Raw genomic sequence first — 16,832 nt, forward strand, 5'->3', positions numbered from 1 at the left:
CATGTAATCAAGCATTTTTCAAAAAGTATTAGCAAAAGGAATTCCAATTTATAGCAATAGCAATAGCACTTATATACCACTCCATAATGCTTTATAGCAGGGCTTTTCAACCAGTGGTACGGGTACCACCTGTGGTACATTGGCACCTGGCAGGTGGTATGCAACCATCCTAGAAAAGTGGTAGCGGGGGAGGGGAATGAGCTGAACCGGTGGCAGCACTGCACAAGCCTGAGCGAGAGATGGCTGGAGCTGCCAGGCTGTCAGGGCTCAGCGGAAGCACCAGGATCAGTGCTGCTTTCCAGCTGATTGGTGCTTCTTCGGGACTGTCAGGGCTCAGTGGAAGCACCAGGATCAGCGCCAGGCTCCAGCTGGAGCTTGGCGCTGATCCTGGCGCTTCTGTTGAGCCCTGAAGAAGCACCAATCAGCTGGAATGTTGCCTTATCTCCAGGTCTTGTGATTTACATTCAGATGCGTGGCAACTGATTCATATTTATGACGGTCACAGTGTCCCAGGGTCATGTGAAGTGACCAAGGTTTTAGGTTTAGGTTTTATTAAATTTATACCCCGCCCTTCTCCTGGCGGACTCAGGGCGGCTTACAGCAAGTTAAAAAACAGACAAACCATACAAAATACTAAGTTTAAAATACAATTAAAATGAAATATTGATTTTTTGCCGTTTTTTTTAAAAATTATGTTAAAAACCAAATTAAAATCAAATTAAAATCAAATTAAAATATCCTTTAGGCCAGTCCCGCAAGCTGGAATAGCCATGTCTTGCTGCAACCTGCTGCAACCACCCATCAGACGGGGGGAATAAAAACCACACACACCTACCCCACCCCCGCTGCCAATCCTCAACAGAAATGCTCACAGCAATGGAAACTTTGGACAGGAGGAAGAGCGCCGCCAGGTGGGCAGGCAGGTGTCTTGCTTGGCTGTGGCTTGGGGGGCACTTTTTTCAGTGCCATTGTAACTTCGAATAGTCACTAAGCAAACTGTTGTAAGTTGAGGACTACCTGTACTTCATCACTTTTTTCCTTTTTTTTTTTTGGCCATCAAGTTTTTGACACCTTGCTAGGCGACTGGTGGTACTCGGATATTGCTGTATCCTAAAAGTGGTACAATGGGTGAAAAGGTTGAAAAGCCCTGCTTTATAGCACTCTGAGCGGTTTACAAATGTCAGCATGTTGCCTCCAACAATCTGATTCCTCATTTTACTGACTGCAGAAGGATGGAAGGCTGAGTTAATCTTGAGCCAGTCAGGATTGAACTCCTGGCTGAGGAGTTAGCCTGCAATACTGCATTTTAACTACTGTGCCACCACGGATCTTATTTATATAATTGTCGCAACTAACAACAAAAACAACTGTATATTTATAATTGACTATATAGAAACAATTTACTATAAATCCTGGATCATACATTGTCTGAACTTATGGTGCCAGAAATATGACGACAAAAACCTGCTCCAGTTATCTGTGTTAATATTGACCACAATTCAGCCAAACATGAAGAAACTTTCAAGATGTATTGATTTGGTAATAATGAGAAATTACATCATGCATTTTATGCATGTTTGTTCAAAAGTAAATTCAATTTTGCTGATTAGAATTACTTTTAGTACAATATGAAGCAAGGGTACACAGGATCGTAGACAAAGGTAGTAAACCAGTAGTAAACTCTATGGGACACTTCCCTGAAAATGCATTCATAAGATTCTGTTGGTGAAGACTAGATAAATTAAATTATGCTATATATTGAATTTTGACACCAGAACACCACTCTAAAGCTGATTAAGATTAATCTGTATTACAAAATATACTTTATACTTTTTCAGTCAACTCTAATACAAAGTTAAGAATCAATGAAAAGAGGTCCTTGAAGGGCAGTTTATAGATAATTGTTATGTGCAAGAAAAAAATACACAATAGGCAAGACATTCAGCAACAAACTTTTAATTAAAAACACAATAGTTCTGAAAAACTTCAATGCCACTTTACGTTAAATTTTGATTTGCCTGAAGGCTGCTTCAGCCTGTTGTAGTTTCCCAAACAAACCGCCTGCCTTTTTACTCCCCCCAACAGCACCACAACTCCAACACTGCCAACTGCAGCCGTCTTTCTTTTCAGCTTTTATAGCCACCATTTGCTGGGCTGGCTAGACAGAGGTCTTTAAGGAATAGGGCACCAGCAGCCCAAGCGCTGGCCTTTTTGCAAGCAGCCTGTCCTCTCACACCAATCCACACTGGAAAAGTGGTGTTAAATCTACATATTAGCTGGATTATTTTGCCAAAACAAAGTTTTTAAAAAAAGAATAAACAGCTACATGTACGGTAGTCACTGCATTAACTTTTGAGTTGGGAATGTCTGGGCAACAATATATAAATATTATCTATCTGGGAAACAATGGTGTACATCCTAGCATCTAGAACAGAAATCTAGCTTATATTGTGTTATTGATTCAATATTGACAATAGGGAAGGTGAAATTGTTTCTTGGATAATGGTGAGGAAGGGATTTCAACCAGACTGGATTACAGGATATAAAATCCAATAAATGTAAACGGCATCTTCTTTGGAAGATTATTTGTAAATCTTATGGGATGTGTAATATACTTTCAAAAGCACTTTATGCATATTGATTGAAAAACTATTAATTGGATTTTAAATTGTGCTTCGTAACCTTTTTAATGAGCTGCATTAGTAACTTATACACTGCCAGAAGTTGTCCAGTCTGAATGCAATAGAACACTTTTGTGTTTATGGGTTTTGTTTTAGTATTTCTATGAAAACTTCAACATAGAATGTTGTGATATATAGTATTATTATATCTATATCTGGGTATTTTTATTCTCTCAGACATTTTTGTTTCATGCAAAGTGTTCAAAGCTATGTGATTGCTGAGTGAGTCATGCTCGACTTTACAACTATTTTTGCCACAGTTGTTAAGCAAATCACTGCAGTTGTTAAGTGCATCACATAGTCTTTAAGCAAATCTAGCTTCCCACATTGATTTTGCTTGTTGGAAGCAGGCTGGGAAGGTAACAAATAGTGATCAAGTGACCCCAGGCCTCTGCAACCATTGTAAATACACAATGGTTGCTAGCCTTAATTTTAATCACATGACTACAGGGTTGCTGTGACAGTTGTAAGTGCAAGGGCTGGTTATAAGTCACTTTTTTCAATGCCACTGTGACTTTGAATGGTTGCTAAACAAATGACTGTACGTTAAGGACTACCTTATATGTACTATAAGACTATTATATGGACTTGGATGTGTTCCAACAACTATGAGAAAAATAATTCTTAATTAATGCTGTAAATATAGAAATCTGAACAGGCACTAGTCTAGGGGCATGAAATTTTATTGGGCAGAAAAAATAAAAAGATTTCTGAAAAGCGTAATAAAAAAGCAAAAAAGCAGTAAGAGTGCATTCTGTGAGGCAGTGCACCTGCTGGTGGGTTAAATATAATTTCATAGCATAAACAGCATAAAAATGTCTGAGAAAAGAAAAAGAAATGTCCGGGGTTGAAAATCATAAGCTCAAAAGCTCGAAGAAAAAAAGAAACAAGAGGCATCTTTTTGAACTTCCTAACAAAATTGGAAAATAAGCCAAACAATAGGTTCTGATGGAATATGAATTTGCCTAGCGTCTTTAAATGTCTAGAGCTGGCCTTGTAAATAAATAGGAATAGTTGGGAGGTTGACTTTACTTTTTAATTTAATTAGTAAATGTTTTAGAATTTTTTTTTCAAAAAAATCTAGTTCTGATTGTATAAATGACACACATGTAAGAATATACACACATCATTGTAAGTGTAGCAAATGCAAAGGATCTGCCCTGGAGGAAGAAATGGCTGACTGAAGATGGCACTGTGAAAAGTGGACCTGACAGCATAGCAGACTGAAGAGCCAGTAAGTAGAAACAAGGAGAGGACTTGAGATCGCCCACCATCTGCTATGAATCATATTGTGAAGTATGCAGATGACACGGCAGTGGTGGGTCTTATCCGGGATGACAATGAAGATGCTTATAGGAAAGAGGTGAAGGCTCTGGTGGACTGGTGGAATAAAAGTAACCTGGTTCTAAATGTTGATAAAACAAAGGAGATCATTGTAGACTTTAGAAAGAGCTGGCATAGTCATATTCCACTCAGTATCAAGGATGCAGCTGTAGAGGTGGTCAACAGTATTAAGTATCTGGGGGTGCAGATAACTAACAATCTGAATTGGTCTCTCCACACCTCATCCTTAGTGAAGCATGCAAACCAGTGCCTGCATTTCCTGCGTCAGATGAGGAGAGAACATCTTTCTCTTTCTGTCCTGGCCACTTTTCACAGAGGCATAATTGAGAGCATTTTAACAAACGGCATCACTGTCTGGTTTGGTGGCAGCAGTGTCTCAGATAGACAGTCCATACAGAGAATGGTAAGGACAGCTGAGAAGATCATAGGAAGCTCGCTTCTTCGTATTCAGGATGCTGCTTATAAGTACTATATGCTTAGAGATCAAAGCATTGTCAGAGACCCCACACACCCACTTTACAGTCTGTTTCTGTTGCTCCCCTCTGAGAGGAGGTTTCGAAGTATTTCTAGCAGGACTACCCGATTCTGTAATAGCTTTTTTCCCTATGCCATCCATCTGGTAATCTCGCAAGATTCATTTTTCTCGCCATGCATATGTATACATAACCCAAACTAGACTGTTGTTTCTCTGTGTCATATAATATATGTGGGTATAAACATATTTATTTATTTATTTATTTATTTATTTATTTATTTATTTATTTATTTATTTATTTATTTATTTATTTATTTATTTATGTCATATTTATGTAGTGTATATCAGAGGGGGTGACTCTATGAGAGCTGTATGCAACGAAATTTCATTTTAATGTATGCCGATTAGTGTACATTCAAAATGACAATAAAGTTATTATTCTACTCCACTCCACTCCTCTCCACTCTTATTCTATTCTATTCTATTCTATTCTATTCTATTCTATTCTTCTCCAGGCAGCTGCTCCTTTTGAGAGACCGAGATAGCATTTAGAGCTCAGGGAAATGTCTATGGAGACTCTAAGTCATCCAGGTCATAGTTATCCCAAAGATGCTTTTTCACGAGGCAACTGGACTATCTTGTTTTTCTTTGAAGATGTTTTGCTTCTAATCCAGGAAGCTTCTTCAGCTCTGAGTGGATGGTGGGGAATAGAAAGATTTATACTCCTGCAGACAGCTGTTCATTTGCATTCTTTTAGCAAGTCGTTAAAGCTACCTGGAGGTTTATTTGTGTCTTCAGGGTCTCCTGAGTAGTGCAAATGGGTGTGGAGCTTTCTTGGAACTGCTGAAAGGACTGTGTTGTAGACTGGAGATAGATGATGTCAGATCCGTCCCTCTCTGTTGAGAGAGGGCTATTCAATTTTTGACATAGATGGCCTCTTTCACCCCTCTTTCAAACCAGCGGTCCTCTCAGAGCTGAGGGAGACAAGGGAATAGTCATCTTGCTCAAACTGTGGTCAGAACTTTTGAAAGGACACTGGCTTCCCTTTCTAATTACTTTCAGAAATTGCTGAATAACTGCTTTTCAACTATAAGGAACCTTTGGATCGACAAATTTGCCAGCACTGGATAGATTTTCCCTTCAAGCCTTTCCATGGGAAAATTCTTTTGTTTTGAATGTTTTTTTAAAAAAAAGATAATAAGATTTTAAAGATTTTAAAGGACACTAAAGATTACAATTAAATGAGAAGAACATATAAGCTCAACATAGATCACCCCACTCCTAATCCAGCACTCTAGGGAAGCAGAGATATGGGGACATGGTACCAACAAGCTGCCAGTTTTGTCCTATCCCGTTAGCAAGCTGAAACATTGGAAGATTGTAAGAAACATTGGCTGACTCCATGAAAGGATGGAGCTCAGGATTAGCAATACCTGCCTATTGTCAAGAAGCTGACATAAAGAATTGGAAGAATTAGTTAAGAGCTGTGTAAAAGTCTTTTTGTTTATTTCGTCAGAAACCTTATCTCACAAATATGGCTGAGCAGTTTAAATAACCTTCAACTTAATTAGTCAGTTGCATAGTGTAGAACTGGTTACAATCAGTTTAGCATTAAAAATATAAATTGACACAGGGATTTGCTCCACAGCTCAGTTAAGGTGCTCTCTATCTATTTGCTGTGAGCAGAAAATTAAACAGTATAGATCTTGCTGTTCCCATTGCCAATCCTAATTGCCAGTGTTCTGGAGGACAGAATCCTCATTCCCCATTCAGAGTGTGCTGAGAAAAGAGATTTGTGGATCATTTTAGTTTGATTGCTTCCCCCATTCTCAACATCACCAGTTGGCAAAAAAACACATCTGCTATGAATGGTGATGGTTTTGACAAATGATTTGACCCAGGAGATTAACAATCTGTCAGAAATTGACCCTGCTCCATGGACAAGGTTGTCTCCATTGACCTACTGTATGTGCAGCCCCAGAAAAATTAATTATACCAGCAGCTTGTAAGATTCTGGCAGATGGGGAAAGGAGAAACCCCTTCACTCTATTGCCATACTTTTTCGTGCTTGTTAACTCTCTTGGAGAAACCTCTCATCCAAGAGATCACAAAAAGCTTTGTTCTAAGAAACTAGAGGTTAGTTGATGAGGTAATCTTGGTTTACAGAAGAGATATTCCTAGATCTCCTCTTAAGGATGTGGAAAGTTCCTGATCTTCTTTCTAGAATATTGGAGGGTATAAAGTAGCTAAATAGTTTCAACCTGGCTCCTCTCCTGCATTTTTAAAACAACTAGTAATGGACAAACTCTCCAAGTTGTAACACATTTGATGTGGCCTTCCACTGTTATTTTTCGAGCAGGTAATCTAAATAACCCTTGAAAGAAACTATTTGCAGTAAAGATTGATTATTCATATTGCACTTACAATATTCCCTGAGGGTTGTGGGATATTTTTTATTTAGATTGTATATGACAAGAATAATCCCTTACTGTGCAAATAATTTGTACAGATTTAATGATAGGATACACATTTATTTTATGGGAAGCTGACATTCAAAATGGTTTTTGTATTAGTAGTCAAGAAGGAAGCATGGGAAAAGAAACAGCTGGCACTGCAAGAAAAGAAACCCATTCTAATTTTATCCTGCACTGTGTAGAAAAGACAGCATTTTATAAAATGTTAAAAGCTATTTGCAAACAACATGTGTTTGAGATCCAGAGACTGTTGTATTTTCTCAGCAATGGGATTTGGGCTATCTCCTAAGCTGTTCTCGTAGTTTTAGAACAGCTGCTCTGTGATTTTAGTTCCAGAGGAAGGCATTTTTTTTCAACAATCCTGCGAGATTAACCATTTCTATTGCTATTTTTAAACAATTCTCAGAACATCTGTCTAATCTGATTACAATTATACTTTCAAAAATGACTGAATTGCTACCACAATCATCAATCACCTCTACAAATATTTGAAGGTACTGCAGGGCCAAAATTTTGCAAAGACTGTTTTGTTAATGATGATTTTATTCAAAAGAAATTGAATCACAGCTGTTTTAATTATCAGATCCTATTTCACTTGATAGCCACAAGACAGAAACTATCCTAGAAGATCTCCAAGCATCATTTTGGAATTTTCCAATATAACCTTGTAACAGGAACCTACTCCTATATATAAAACTGACCTCATTGTATTACAATGCATGAATCATGCATTAAATGTATATATCATATACACATTATATGCATGTGTATATATTAATTCTAAAATTATATTCCCTACATCTATGAAATTAAGCCATTACAAATGTCTGCCATGACCTCAAACATAATAGCAACTTTGTTTTTTTTTATGCTACTAAAAGTGAGGCTTTTTCACTGTTTTGTTTTCCTTTTTAATTCTAATTTAAACAAACCAGAGCATATTCAGCTATTTTATTAGCAAATCAATTCATTTACAAGCTTTATTTATCTAATCATTTTCATTCCAGAAACATAGAATCACAGAATTGGGAGTGGCCATTTGGGCCAACAAGCCTAATATTCTGCTCAGTGCAGAAGTTCAAATTAAAACAACCATCAGACCAATGGAAGAGAGCCTACAAAGGGCATCTATGACAATGCAATCAAAGGCCTATCTCTGTGCAACACATGTAAAAAAGGGGCAGGCCTTCAATTGTAAGATTGCAAGTGCTATCTTGACTTTCTGACCTTTCCTGAGAACGCTTATTGGCAACCCTGCAGAACTGCTTAATCTGTTAAATACTTTAATAATCCTATCAACATTAATTTCTTTTTGTTCCTAGGTTCCATTCAAAACACAAAATTGGTAGATTTTATAACTGTTTTTGTTCTCTTTTAGACTTTTTTGGAGAATGCTAATGGCTGAAACTCCTTTTCTTTTTTTTTAAATATTTTTTTCAATTTTTTATAATCACAAATGCTTAATATTTTATCAGCAACAGATTGTCTGGGTTTCAATATTTAGCTTACTAATACATGTTATGCTCCTTTCTCTCTACCTCGTTTTTCTAGCCATTGATAAAATGTATCCCATGTTCTAAAATATTCTGAGTCTTCTTTCTCTTTCATTTTCAGTGTCAATCTGTCCATTTCTGCACACTCTAAAATTTTCTTAATTATGTCTTCCTCCGCTGGTAATCTTTCCCATCTTTCCCATGTTGAGCAAATACAATTCTTGCTGCAGTTAACACATGTAATTTCCTACAATTATACCAAACAAAAATAATTCTGGCTTAAAATCTATGTGTTTTTTAGTCATTTTCTCTAACCGTATTTGTATTCTTGACCAAAATCTTTTGGCTTTAGGATATGTCCACCAAAGATGTGCCTGGTTTTTGTCTACATTTCCAACAATTACTAGACATATTTTTAAACATTTTTGCTAACCTCACAGGTGTTAAGTGCCATCTGTAAAACATTTTATAAAGGTTTCTTTGTAAGCCTCCGCCTTTGTTATTTTAGAATTTCTTTCCCAAAGGCTTTGCCAGTTTTCTAACTCTATGTTATGCCCAAAGTTTTTTGCCCATATTATCATTGTTTCTTTAACTTGTTCCTGTTCCATCTTTAAACTTAACATATACTTATAGTTTCTTAATCTATTTTTCATCTGATGTCAATAATATCTGATCAAATTCTGTCCGTTCTTTGTAAAATCCAGATGTTCAACATCTTTTTTATATCTCCTTTGAATTTGCAGGTGTGGCCACCATGATAAATCAATGCCCAAAGTGGTAATAATACTTCTATGCCTCTTTTTATAAAATCAAGGATTGTTTTAGCTTTTTTGACTGCTGCTCCACACTGCTGGCTCATGTTTAAGTGATTGTCCACTACCACTCCAAGGTCTCTCTCACAGTTACTGTTTTTGAGCCAGGTTGAGCCAAGCAATATGATCATTTTGCTGCATTTTGCATAAATTTAAGCCTGCTTCAATATAGAGTGTAAAATGGATTTCAGGGTAATTGCCAACAACAATAAAGCAATAAAACTATATCAAACTAGAGTACAATTTAGTACTGTTTGAAGATGTTGACCAAGTGTGTTGTCCCCAACTCAAGGCGTAGCCTATTGATCAATAGAATCGGATTGACAATTTCTTGGCCAATGATAGCTCTCCATGAGAAAATTTCCAGTGAAAATATACAGTATTATAGTCTGGATTAGTGCAAAACATTCAGTTCCCAACTAAAGAAGAAAGGGGATGGGGGTGGGGGGAAAGGAAGAAGTACATGCACCAAATACATGCTTGCAGATTTTTCCTCATAAAAACAAATTAAATAGCCCACCTGATGTCAACAAATAGCTTTTAATTAAACATTAAAATGTATGTACAGTAAACATATTGGAGACTTAGTATGGGCAGTCATAATTCCTCAAACATATATATTCTAAGCAAATTATATGACTCCTATCAGTGAATATATTTCCATAATGAATTTGAAGCACTAACTACCCAACCTCATTTCCCCCTTCATGAACATGATGTTACAGATCAAACTGGGCATCTTAGGTTTCTGAGTCCCAGCAGGAAAATAGTCCCGTCTGCTTATTCCTGATCTGAATGAGTTTATTTCATCACTCTAACTTATTATCTTGTGAATGATGTATCACCTTTCTTAAAGTTATGCCATTTATAAAGCTTACAAGGTCGCTTTGCAAACTGCCCCTAACTTTGTTCACTTTAAGAATCCTTGCAAAAGGTACGACTAATGTTTTAGAAAGAAGTACTTGGTTCATACTACATGTGCTGCAAATCACTGCTTTCAATGACTTTCTGCAGACCTTTAAATTTTGAATTGCTTGAGTAAGTTTCTATTATCATACTTCTAAGATATCAGCTATTCTATGACTTTGATACATGTAATATAAACCATTTTTTCTATTGTTTTTATTTCAGATTATATAAAGATGCATAATATTGTCACATATCATATAAATCAAGGTGGAACCAAAAAGTCTCTTGCTAAGAGAGGGCCTGGGTGCTTCCCTGGCAGAAATAATGGGAAAGATCAGCCATTAAAACTAATAGCAGAAAGAAATTCTGTCTTGGTCTTTTAAATAAACCACAGAAGAGGAAGAAACCCTATGTAATAATATGTCTGGCTTATATCTTTGCTTGTAAGATGCAAACGTGGAATGCCCAGTTGATTTTCAAGCATACCAAAACATACAGTATAAGTAAAAAATACAGAATACTGTCTAGCAGTTTGAATTTAGAGCAATTATTTATTTATTCTGTGAATGTGTTTTATTACTTATCTTCAGATATATATCAGAAAGCAAAAGTATTAATTGTTCTCACTGCTAATGTGTAGCATAAAGTAGAGGAGGAGGAAAGTATGATATGTTCTTGAATTTATTAAGACTAATGAATCATGATAATGAAACTGTACCAACGCATAAATCAGAAAGGTACCAAAGCATTTCCTTCTTTGATTTTCTAGAATTAGAAAGAAATTCAGCAAGAATTTCTAGGTTTTGTACTAACAGTATTTTTTTAATGAGGCTGTAAATCTCATGGAGTGCATTGGCATAAAGTTTCTGAACATCAAATAAACCTCTTGAATAGCTTCAGAAAGTTGGACAAGAGTTAGCAATATTAACAGTTAGTTCATTAGTTAAAATCTAGATTGGGGTGTCCAATCTTGGCAATTTTAAGACTTGTGGACTTCAATCCCCAGAATTCCCCAGTCAATATGATCAAAATTGCTCTTCTTTTCTTTAAAATCTATAAAAGCTGAGGAGGAGAAAGAGAAAGAAGAGAAATAGCAGTGGCAATTACTTGTGACCCAAGCATGACAGAATCACCCAAAAGTTGAGCTGGAATCCTATCCTGAAATAATATTTTTCTAGAACCTTATTCTGAAAGAAAGAATGGCTGTTGGGTTAAACAACAGAGATTCTCCATACTGCAGTATTTCATTTAAGTCCTATTTGTTCTATTTTTAAAGACGTTACACAAATATTGATCACATACCTTTAGGAGACTCTAGGCAAGTAAAATCTCTGATTTGTTTTTGTTTATTAGATTCCACTTGCACAGGTTTCAAGATATCAAATTATGGTGGATGTGTTCCATAACACATGAGAAAATTTCTTGCCCTTGACTAATAACTTTGAGAATCATTCATGAGGCTTTTATCGTTGATATTCTCCTCCAGCTTAAACTTCCGCCTGTCATACAATTAAGATGAAAACCACAAGACATGCAAGAACTCAAGTGTTCGGTATAGGCTTAGTTAAAACTTGTGGTTTTCTTTCTTTCTTTTTCAAGTGATATGTCATTTTACAGCCTTATGTGATTGCGAAATTTCTTTATGCCCAAAATTGCACTATGTTCTGTGATTTCCTGTACAGAATTTCCCCTTATGCAATGACACACAATATAATCAAGACCTTAAGGAGCATGGTGGCTCACATGATTATGATGTTGGGTTGGAGGTTAGCAAGACTGCGTTTGAGATCTGAGTGCTGCCATGTGGTTGAGTGAGCTCTCATTCTTTGCTCTAGCTTCTGCCAGGGACATGAAAGAAACCCCCAACTGGGCATCCCCTGGGCAACGGTGATGTCACTGGCTAATCCTTTCAACCCGGAAGCGCCTCAGTGCTTCTGACATGACTGTGATTAAGTCCTTTTGATAGAACAAATCTCAAAATAATATCAGTTATCCCATTTAAATAGTAGGACTGTTCCTTATTCCCAAGAATAACGGAAATAGTATGTTGCCAGTTAGCAGTCAAGGCAATTGGGTCCTGTCTCTGATTCTCCAAATTGCCCTTGAAGACCACTCGCAACCTGCAGCTGGTTCAGCAGTATCCCAGGTAGTTATGGATACTTTGAAATTTGCCCATGTGACAGTTCTACAGCAGGAGCTTCTTTGCATGCTGGATACCTTCTGGGTGTAATTCAAGTTGTTAATTATTGCTTTTAAAACCCTACATAATGTGTGGCTTGGGCATCTCAGAAATGCGCTGCTAAAGTGGCATCTGCCCATTTGATGAAACCAGAAAGTATACAAAGTGTTGTTTTTAGTGATGGAATCCTCTCCGAGGTAAGGACTGCTTCTTCACTGTTAAGTTTTTGAAAACCTTTAAAGATTTGTCTCTTCCAGAAAACATTTGAGGAAGAGATGAAATGTTTAATTATTCCCAAAGTGTTGGTGCATTTGCTGCTTTAGAGAAAAAATATGTTGCAAGTGTTTGCTGTTGCTCACGATTTGAATGATTTTCACTTTAATGCTTATGTGAGGAGACTCTAAGCCACACAAAGATTTTTTGGCATAGAAACTTAAATGGACAAATAAACAAAACTGTGAATTCCATAGAAGATCTCAACAGTACACAAATACATGATTAATTAAAACATTATTTATTGATTTAAATTAATATCTAAGGTTTGCTTGTGGCATACTGTGCTGCAAAGTAGAAAGCAGATGTCCCCAGCCAACACACAAATATTTATATTTTATAGAAAGAAAATTGTATCTAGCACAAGATTGACTACTTATCGCTGTTATGATAGCCAAGCAGAACAGGCTTAATTTCCAAAATTATTAAATCCAAATCTTTAGTACTTTATGTTCATTGCCAAATTTGTCTCCCATCTAAAAGCAGCATCACAGTTAAACTTTTATTAGTAAGAGTTACATATACAAATAGGTTTTATTGACTCTTCTACAAAGTGAGCCACAAATTTAATTTAGATTTGCATTATAGAAATCATAAATAAGTTTCAATATATGAAATAAAGATAAATCATGGTTATACAATCCACGTCACAGATGCAAGGGGCCTCTTTTTGCATAAGTTCTTTACACAGTTCTTTAAAACCAGTGAGTGTTTTTTTTTTTTTAAAAAAGCTACAGTTGGCAACCAGTAGAGATGGCTTAGAATAAATGACAGGCCTAAGAACAATAACTGTCCAGGTGGAAACCTCTTTGAAACAAGAAAAGGGGTGGGGCTACAGAAGGAACATTCTGATAGGTGAAGTAGGTGGGTTCTGCAAATGATTGATGGCAGTTTAAAAAAAAAACCAGATATAAATGGCTTAACTGTCATAGCTGAAATGTTTCCTCAGGTACAATAGGCTAAGATTAATAGAATAGAAAATTTTATATAGGATTGTGATTAGAAGTTTGGAGATAAGGTGTAGTCTCCCCTTATGGAAATCTATTTGAAATTATATTCAAATAGCCTTAAATTATATTCAAATAGCCTTATATTTTCCTTCTGTGATGTAAGAAATAGTCATCTTATGTCATGGATAAATAATAACAGAACTATACAGTAGTTTTGTATTAGTAAAACTATTAATACTTAAAGTGTATAGATTTGGAAGAGAGGCTTGGATAAGAAATGCTATCTCTTATTTTAAAACATTTTGAATAGTCTGCCTCTGAGAGTACCTAAAATTCAAATAATTACTATTTTACCTCCAAAGTTGGGCACATCTCGCTTTTGTTTTTATAGGTGGACCATTAAGTCTGTAAAGTTCTGGCAAGTATGTTTTAATGGGATGCTACAGCTCTTACAGATTGTAACTATCATATATGCTGCTCTTTTATTTTTAATTGATTTTATTGAATTGATTGAATTTTCAATAGACTGCAGTCCAGCTCTACAATATTATGTTACATAGTTACTGGTGCAGCAGATTTGGCACCAGTTCCATAAAAGGAAATCAAAGCAGTCTGTGGAAAATCAAACCAGGTTGGGACTGACCAAAATCAGACACACATACAAAAAGCAAAAGGGTCAAGTTTCTATTTATATCATATCACAATAGTTACAGTATATGCAATTTGTGGAAAAATCCCTGATCAATATTTGCTGCTGTGTAGTGTAACCAATGCCAAAGTGAGAAATTGATGCACATTAAAGCAAATGCAAATCTTTTGATGGAAGTTTTAATAGATTCGTTGAAACACATTATCAAATAATTTTTTTCTCTATGTGAGCAGCACAAAGAAAAACAGATTGTAGGTGAAGTACAGATAAAAGGAAGAATTGGCAAATGATAAAATGGTTAGTGCTAATCAATAGACTTTCCTGCTTCACGGAGCTGGGGATTTACCTTTGGCAAAATGTTGATTTTACATATTTTTGAACTGTATTATACATCCTTTGATTAAAAATGATCAAAATATAAAATAGAATATTTTGATTTCTTGCTTCAAATTCCTCTAGATGCTGATCATAAACCATTCTTAAACAGCACTTTAACTGTCAGGCCAATAATATTATAATATGTGAGGTAGAAAATGAACACTTTTATTATGAATTGTAATATTTGACATTTGGCTGTGTAAAATCTGATTATAAATTGTGTCTCTGACCAAGGCTGGTGCTGTCAGAGCTTGAAATCAATTTGATATATGATTATAGCAATATTTTATAGAGATTTAGGAACTCTCCAGAGATGTATACACCTTGATGCTAATTAATGAAGAGAAGGAAGGAAGAAGCAATTAAATTTTCATTAAGATGTGACCAGAAAATTCACAATGATTTAAGCTGTTTAGAGGCTGCACTGTCCTTGAAGGCATCACTGTAGCACTAAAATGCTCATCTGGTTGCTGGCACTAGCTGTGAATTCCAATTATTAAGCTAATCAATGTAGATTAAATATTTTCATAGTCCTGCAGAGACCATCAGACAAATGGGCTATACTTGTTCTTCTTTCTTTTTTCTTTTAGTGCCCCTCAGAATATTTAATGCTTCTGCACAGCCACAAAAATTTTCAGCATTTCTCAGTTGTTCTGCTTGAGAATTATAACTCCTCAATTTATACTCCAATATTATTTTCCTAATTGCATTTCTAAAATCGTAATTATTTACTGGGGCACCAAACACTGTTTTTTAACCAGTAAGTGTGCGTTTGGATAAGTCACCTAGCAGGCAGTAGAATTTTAGATACTCTTTTGTGTATGTGTCTATGTGTAATTTCTGATCTACTAAAGCATTGAGAATATGCCATAGATTTGTTCCTTCTACAACTACTACAGATTAATGCTAATCCATATTTCACCTGGTTTGGGCATAAAAGGGATTTGTGGGCAAGAGAGGAAGAAGTATCTTGCACCGTTTCAGCACATTCCCATATCTTTTGACCTGTAGGATTCTGAAATGAACCAGTTTTTATTTTCCATCAGTTGAACAAGCTTAATTATGGTTTCTGATTAATAGTTGGAAAAAAGATAAGTATTTCATATTAAATCTCTTTGAAAATTTTGTATGGCAGCAGTCCCCAACCTTTCTGGCTTCATGGACCAACACCAGCAGGGGCGGTGGGAGGGAATGATTTTGCACGTGCAACTTAGCTGCCATGTATGCGCAAATGGATGTTCTTGCCCGCTCTTTGTGCTTGCTTGCTGCTTGTGCGGCCCGGTTCCCAACAGGCCACGGATCAATATAAATCTGCAGCTCTGGGGTTGGGGGTCTCCTGTTGTATGGTATCATTCTGATTGGTGACCTCAATTTTCTGCTATTTTTTTCTACAGAAGTCTAGTGGTTTCTGCAGTGGAAAATGGAAAGAGAGAAAGCAATCATAGAAAAAATCCTTCAATGTTTCCTATCTGTTTAATAACGCAAACAACAATTTGCTACATTCATGGCACTCAGAAGACATGTAAAAAACTTTGTGAAAAATTATTCTGAAGCTGAGGTAAAAGTCAGAGAAGCAACTTCTAATGACCCTTGGGGCCCTTCTAGTTCTCTAATGATAGAGATAAGTGACCTAACTTACAACACAATTTCCCTTTCTGAGATTATGAACATCATCTGGCACAGGATGAATGACCATGGAAAGAACTGGAGGCATGTATACAAATCTCTTACACTTTTGGACTATCTCATCAAGAATGGATCAAAGAAAGTCATACAACATTGTCAAGAGGGTTTCTTTAACATTCAGGTATTAAAAGATTTTCATCATCTAGATGAAGCAGGAAAAGATCAAGGTAAGGTTTAAAGTATTTGGATATATCCATTAAAATTAAATGGCTGCATTTGTGGGTAGTATTGAGTAGCGATACCAGATGTGAATTGCAAACCCCTGGAGAACCACTAGATGGCAGTAAAAAGATAGTGTTTTCCCTATCTTTTTGTTACCATCTAGTGGTATTCCTTGAAGATAAACGATGAGAGCACAAAATGATGCACTCTGATGCATAATAGTAAAAACGAAAACCTAAGATTATGTCAACTTCCAGTGTCAGCTAAATAACAACTAGTAAAGAGTGGAAGCAATAATACATCTTATATTTCTGGACTTAAAATCCACATAGATGAGGACTACAATATGAAACAAAAATTTCTGCTT

General features: G+C 36.1%; 1 protein-coding gene across 1 annotated transcript in view; it reads left to right on the forward strand.

The window, feature by feature from the left end:
• Positions 1 to 16,121: 16,121 nt before the first annotated feature.
• LOC114922984 (ENTH domain-containing protein 1-like) overlaps positions 16,122 to 16,832 on the forward strand; it is a 48,248-nt gene continuing 47,537 nt past the window's right edge. The window contains exon 1 of the mRNA XM_029285309.1: positions 16,122 to 16,470. Within this exon, the coding sequence (XP_029141142.1) occupies positions 16,122 to 16,470 (349 nt within the window). The remainder of the gene's footprint in view (positions 16,471 to 16,832) is intronic.

The sequence above is a fragment of the Protobothrops mucrosquamatus genome, unplaced genomic scaffold (genome assembly GCF_001527695.2).
Source record: "Protobothrops mucrosquamatus isolate PMUCROS unplaced genomic scaffold, P.Mucros_1.0 scaffold1493, whole genome shotgun sequence".
Classification (NCBI taxonomy): domain Eukaryota; kingdom Metazoa; phylum Chordata; class Lepidosauria; order Squamata; family Viperidae; genus Protobothrops; species Protobothrops mucrosquamatus.